This window comes from Tenrec ecaudatus, chromosome 10 (genome assembly GCF_050624435.1).
Source record: "Tenrec ecaudatus isolate mTenEca1 chromosome 10, mTenEca1.hap1, whole genome shotgun sequence".
In the NCBI taxonomy this organism is placed as follows: domain Eukaryota; kingdom Metazoa; phylum Chordata; class Mammalia; order Afrosoricida; family Tenrecidae; genus Tenrec; species Tenrec ecaudatus.
In genome coordinates this window covers 24,678,028-24,684,533 of record NC_134539.1, presented here as the reverse complement: position 1 = coordinate 24,684,533, position 6,506 = coordinate 24,678,028, and the positions used below count along the sequence as shown (strand labels likewise).

Here is a 6,506-nt window from a genome sequence, read left to right as displayed (position 1 = left end):
ATAGTGGGGGAGGAAGCCTCAGGGAACCAGAGGAATGTTGTGTTTCATCAGTGCTACACTGCGTCCTGGATGACTCATCCCTTCCTTGTGACCCTTCTCTGAGGGGATGTCCCATTGTCTACAAATGGACCTCTGAAAGGGCAATGAATACATTATCAAGAAAGAACCACTTTGGGCTTTTCATGTTTTCTTATTTAGCAAGCTTTTTATTTCCTGTTCATAAGCTCCCTTTCTTAAATCGAACCAGTTTATCATTGTTTTAAGATGGTATTTTTTACTGGTTATAGCCTGTTACCCACCTTTTGCCTTTGAATAGATTGAGATTTAGAGTTATTCAGCAAGGCAGAACAAAACTGCTCAAGAATTTCCATTATTTAATCTTTAGAGAAGCAGGCAACCATATCTTATTTTTTCTCCTCGTGGAGCTACTGGTGGGTTTGATCCTTCAACCTTGTAGTTAGCAGCCAACCACCAAACCACACCACCACCAGGGATCCTTCTTATTTGGTAACTCACATATCAAAATATTGGTCTAACACATGTAGGTAAAAATAAATGGAAAACAATCTGATGGGGAAAAATGCAACAGATACGATTAAAAACAAACACGGGGCTGTACCAAACATTCAGAGACTATAGAATAACTGATTATGCTCTTGTTGTTCAGTAGTGGATTCAGTTCATAAAGAAGGGAACGTTGCCCCGTCCTGACCCATTCTCAGAATCTTTGCCAAGCCCTTTATTGGAAGGAATGGCCACATTTTTAGTTTAAAAGGGCTTGTGAACCAACCAAACTGCTTTAAGTATAACCTTAATTCTATGGAGTCCCAAATACTTTACAAAGCTGCCCAATGGTTGGGATTGCAGACATATTTTTAGAGCTCCGTGTTCCCACTGAGGGCCTCATGGCAGGTGCTCGGCTCAATTATGTTGAATGCTTTTAACAAGTGCAGGGGTGTGTTAAGCCTGTCGGTTCTAACTTGCCCTAGAGTTTGATCGCTGAACTCACCATTAATTTTTTTTTTTTTTTGGCGTTGAGATTGCCTTGCGGAAGAGCAAGGGAACCACCGGTGGTTCCGCTGAGCGCAGGGCGAGGCCTGGTAGCTGCAGTGCCCAGGCCTGCACGGAAGCGCCCGGCAGAAGCCAGCACCCGGCTTTGAAGGCAGCTGCCTTTCCCAGCGCGGCCTGAGCGCTGAGCAGCCACGCGCTCCCGGGGGCATTGTGCGCGCGCCCGGCCTGGAGATCGCAGGCCCTGGGGGGCAGCTCCGCCGCAGAGGACAAGACACGCCTCGGCCCGGCAGATTCCCGGCCTCCTCTGGCCCGGGGCCAGCGCCCGCCGCCCGCCACCTCCTCTCCGCCGACGCCCGCCGCGCCGCAGGCCCGGAAAGCTCCGCGCCCCGGCGCGCGGCCCTCGGCCCCGGGCGCTGGCGGCGCGGTCGGCAAAGGCCCCGATGTGGCGCATGCGTGGTGGCGCCACGCGGCGCGGGAGCTGCGGCGGCGGAGTCGGCGGCGGCGCCAGCCGCGGACAAGGTCACCCGGGCCGGGCTCGCGGGGGTGGCGGCGGCGGCGGCGGCGGCGCGGGCTGGCGAGGCCGCGCGGGCGGCGCCCGGCAGCAGCTGGAGGAGCGCTTCGCCGACCTGGCGGTGAGCCACCTGGAGGCCCTCCGCGCGCGGGACGAGCGGGACCGGCAGAACGCGCGGCTGCGCGAGGAGAACGCCCGGCTGCGGCTCGAGAACCGGCGGCTGAAGCGCGAAAACCGGGACCTCTTCCGCCAGGCCTTGCGGCTCCCCGAGGAGGGCGCGACGGAAGAGGCCCTGCGCCCCGAGGCCACTGGTGCCAGCCGGGGTGCGCGAGGCGGCGACCCCGAGGACGAGCCCCACAGCCCCCAGGCCCTGAGGGCCCGTCTGGAGATACTGGAGGCCATGTACCGCCGGGCCCTGCTCCAGCTGCACCTCCAACAGCGAGGGCCGCGGCCGCGTGGGGACGAGGAGGAGCGGCCACTTCAGGACCCCGAGTTTGCCGTCGGAACCCGGGACCCGGACTCCCCTAAGCCCTGCCAGTAGCCCGAGGCCCAACCAGGAAGGGGCGGGGCTCCGCACGGCTCCACCTCCGACGTGTACTGCCCCCCCCCCTTCCCCTAGCTGTGCGTTCCGGCCTGCGCCCCGCCCCCGGAACCTTTTAAACCCCTTTACTTTGTTCTCCCGCGCGCCCCGGACACTTCCGGAAGCGACGCGCGGAGCCAGGCCTAGGCTGGGAATGTTGCAGGTCCTTGATAGCCCCCTGCCCCGCCCGGAACACCTGCCTCCCACTGGTACCCAAGGGGTGAGGACTAGCGTCTTGAGGGGCCAATTTCAAACAAGTCAATCAGTACCTGCTAATGCCTAAACTTTTCTTTTGTTGGGAAGCCCTGTTGTGTACCTCTTCTCTTTGGGTTCTTTGAGGGATTCACCTTGGTTCTTAGTTATTCAACCTCCCCCAAACCTTCCGTCATTCTCTCTTAAGTGGCCAACATTGTAAGTGTTCGTTTTTATAAGTCAGTATGACTTGGGTTTCTATAAAGCACCACCTTTTATAAGAAGGTCCTATTTATAACTTAAGAATTCATGTCTGCTCCTTCAGAACTTACATATGTAATATACACTGATTTGTTTACTCCAGAGAAGTTTTGAACTATTGGCCTACAGGTGATCCTATGAGTTGACAAATAAATATGGTGCATTGAAAATAACTAAATGTTTCCGGACTGTTATTTGAAGTATGTTAAATGTTTAGATGTGCTTCTTAAAGATATGTACATGTGTGCACTTACATATTTTAATATCTAGTTTGGGTTATCCCTTGTAAGCTATCACTTTCACTTTATGGAACAATTTAAAATTTAAGGATTCATCCAAAATTAAGTCAGATTTTTATTGCTTTTTCTTTTTATTGCTTTTTCAACGTGATTAGAGAATTTGGTCAGTGTACTGCTAATTGGCCATATATTAATCATTTAAGAACTTTTTAGGTTATAAACTACACATATATCAAAAGCTTCAAGTCAAAATAATTTAACAGTTGAGATTTCAGTGGTAGGAAACGAGACTTAAAATCACCGTATCACCAGACGTCAGTAACACTGTTAAACTGCCTAATTAGTGCAGGTGAAAATGCTGGGTGACTGAGAGAGTGTCTAAGTGATGTTAATCCGGGTAAAAGAAGAGTCAAGTGTTTTATTGGTTAGGGGAATTAAGGTAGTGTTTATGGCATGCCAAAAGCTTCTGCATCCAACATTTATTACAAAATAAGAAGCCACTAAAAATAGGTTTGTGAGGTCCTGAGTTTTGGAGACACTTGGTATATTTGCGTTAGACATTTTGATATGTAGTTGTGGATATTAAAATTTTCCTTACAGACGAAAAAAAGAAACTTGGTGGGCATATGCAGGTGTATGAAAAGTAGCTCTCCCTTCATTTGCTAACAGTGAAGTAAAACGTGTGTAGGTTACAAGAATCTGTAAAGAAGAAACAAATGGGAACTGAAGAATTTGAAGAAAGAAAACTACCCAAATATATAGATGACCTTTCTGTTACAGAGCTGTCATTATGGGTTTAAATTCATTAATCTCGAAATCTTAGTTTCTCATCAGGAAGATGAACATAACATGTACCTCAAAATATTAGAAGAGTTAAGATGATAGATGTAAAATAATAAAGGACCATGGACACAATGTTGGGAAAGTGTTGGAATGCCAACCACAAGGTCAGTGGTTCAAACCTACCAACTGCTCTGCTCTGAGGGGGAAAGATGAAGCTATCTGTTCCAGTAAAGACACACAGTCTCAAAAACTCTTAAGGAGCAATGCTGCCCATATAGACTTGCTATGAGTCACAATCAACTGCATGGCCATTGGTTTCTGGGTTTGTTTGTTTTCAATGGAAAATATACCTTCAGAGGATAAGTAGCAATGAGATTTTCTATCCAAAGTGAGAGATAAAAATTCACATTTTACTTATCATCACCTTTGTTTTTAATGTTTTACACTTGGGAGTACTGGCACAGCTAGGTACCTTTTTGAACAGTTGAGAGTTTTCATTCTTTGTAAACAAAGAGAGGAACTAGAGCCCTATGTAATAAGATGTTAGAGAAAATATAAAAATGCATGCCAATTATGACCATTTAAAATATATTCAAATAGGTAACAAAATACTGTGTTCCTAAGTACCTTTTGACACTTATGTACCATGTAAGTGTGAGCGGATGTTGAATTTTGTTACATGAGTGGATGAAACAGTTGCAGAATGAGGTGCCCTCACATCACCACAAAGCACTATTTGAACCTGTATGAGAGGAGTTGGTGATTCTGAAATGAACATGCTCCATGAAATGGGCTAAGGCTCAGACCTATCTTACTGTTGATTTCTTTTTTGATAACAAACCATCATGCTGGAATATGGCGGTTATTTTGTGAAGTGTAAATATGTAGCTGTTAGTCTACAGAGTCATGATGGAAACAGAGTAGACTGAAAGCCTGTTCCTAAGGCAAAGGGGAAAATACAGGCCAACCTAGTAGTCATGCTGAGGAATAGAGTCTTCTTTTAAGCCTCTATCATAGGAAGTCTGTCAGAATGGTAAGTTTATTGTCCCAGTAAGAGGCCTTTATTTTAAAGTCTGAGTTTTTACTGTTTGCACCTGTAGCAGAATAGATTTAAATATATGACCTTAGTTTGGGGTCTTTGTTTCTACACTGTTAACCTAAATTTGTAAGATAACTAGTTTTTTAGTGGGACTTATCAATTTAGCAAATATTCTATGTTATATTGTTAGGTGCGATCTAACACTGCCTACTATTGTCCCGCCTCTTATTTGGTAGTATATTTGAGCCTATTGGTGCAGCCTCTGTTGTCAATCTGTCTGTCTTGGTGAGAGTCTTCCTCTTTTTTGTTGCCCCATTTCCTTTTCCAAGAACTGGTCTCACATATGCAAAGTAAGTGAAGTGAAGTTTTTCTTCTCAAGAGCATTCTGAGTATATTTCTTTCAAGGTGGACTTGGTTTGTTCTGGTGGTCCATGGTACTTCCAATGTGCTTTGCCTACACCGGAATTCAATTGCATCAAATCTTTTGTGCCACTTGAACATAAAATTTACTCCCTTTCCCTAGAATAGTGTCTTCTATGTACATTGGAATAATAATGATCGGCCTTGTGTTTGCTATGATCCCTGTTGCTATTTTTCGGTGCCATCTAGTCATTCAGGGCCACAGAGACCCAGTGTTCAGCAGTAAGGAGCACTGCCCCATCCTCACAATAAGTAAAATCCCTTGGTGCGTTTATATTTTTACTTGGCACAAGTCAATGAAAGGAAAACATTTTTATCCCTTGGCTAGAAAGAGATTCTCCATCTATGCTCCTGAGCACAAACGAAAGGAGCACACCGTTTCTGGCAGTTAGGTGATCTTAGTGAAACTGAAACTGAAGGTAGCAGTACAGAGAGGAAGAAAGCTTGTATCTTGAGAGCATCGCGGAAACTACAGCTCTCCATCCGGAATTCCAGGTAGATGGGAGAACACATTTCCTTCTTAATTTTCTGCCACATTGAGGTAGGGAATTTTGTTACTAGAAGGCGAATTAGAGTACTAGATGGCAATGAGAAGGGAGGGATGCTACAAGGCCACACCACAATACAGGTGAATCCACAAGCTATGTCGAAAAGAATCCAGAGAAGCATACACCATCATTTCATATGAAGAACAAAGAGGCAAAACGTTTTAAAGTCATGAGGGGCTATGTTGGGGAGACATATAATTGCAACAGGGAGTACGTGAGAATCTTGTAGAAAAAAGTTTGGAAACAACAAAAGTAGTAAAATGTTCTGACCTTCTGTTCTTAAACCTTGAGTACTGCAAGAAGCTGGAGAAGGGCTGTGGTGGGCCTCCAGGGTGCGGCCTTGTCAGGCTCCTCAATGTGACATCTGGAAAGAGGATTGAAAAAGAATGGTCACCCAAGTCCGAGATAAATCCATAAGAGAACGTGGTTCAGAACAATTGCCTTGGCAGTTCAGTGCAGAAAAGATTCACTTTTCAATAAAAATGATGTCAAAAGTGGATTATCTTTTACTGTACATCCTGTACAAAATTATGAATATTTTATTGCTGAATTACTTATATTTGCCAGGTAATACTTAATAAAATTCTCTCACCCACTAGTCAATTCTGACAGAGTCACCAGCAGGGGAGGGCAGGACTACCCTGTGGAGTTGCTGAGACTTAACTCTTTATGGGATGCATTAGAGCTTAAATTATGAGCACCCTCGTTTGCAAACAGCTGTGGATAGCAGTGACAGCCCCAAATCCTTCTGCGGAATCCCCACATAGCTTATGCCTCCTTGAAATCCTTTCTGATCATTAACCAGGGATGTCGATAATCTTGACCTAAGGCAGGGTGTCTGAAAATAGGTTGCCTCCGTTTTCTCTAGCCAGCCAGGTTGAGGCAGTCTCTCACGAGCTTGTCTAACCTATCCTTGATGGAG

General features: G+C 45.9%; 1 protein-coding gene across 1 annotated transcript; it reads left to right on the top strand.

Moving 5' to 3' along the window:
* Positions 1-1,347: 1,347 nt before the first annotated feature.
* Positions 1,348-2,712, top strand: TUSC1 (tumor suppressor candidate 1). The gene has a single exon (XM_075558943.1). The coding sequence runs from the start codon at positions 1,452-1,454 to the stop codon at positions 2,061-2,063; it is 612 nt and encodes a 203-aa protein (XP_075415058.1). The 5' UTR covers positions 1,348-1,451; the 3' UTR covers positions 2,064-2,712.
* Positions 2,713-6,506: the final 3,794 nt, after the last annotated feature.

Coding starts and splice junctions, on each gene's coding strand:
- TUSC1 (XM_075558943.1), top strand. CDS start 1,452: ATGTGGCGCATGCGTGGTGGCGCCACGCGGCGCGGGAGCTGCGGCGGC.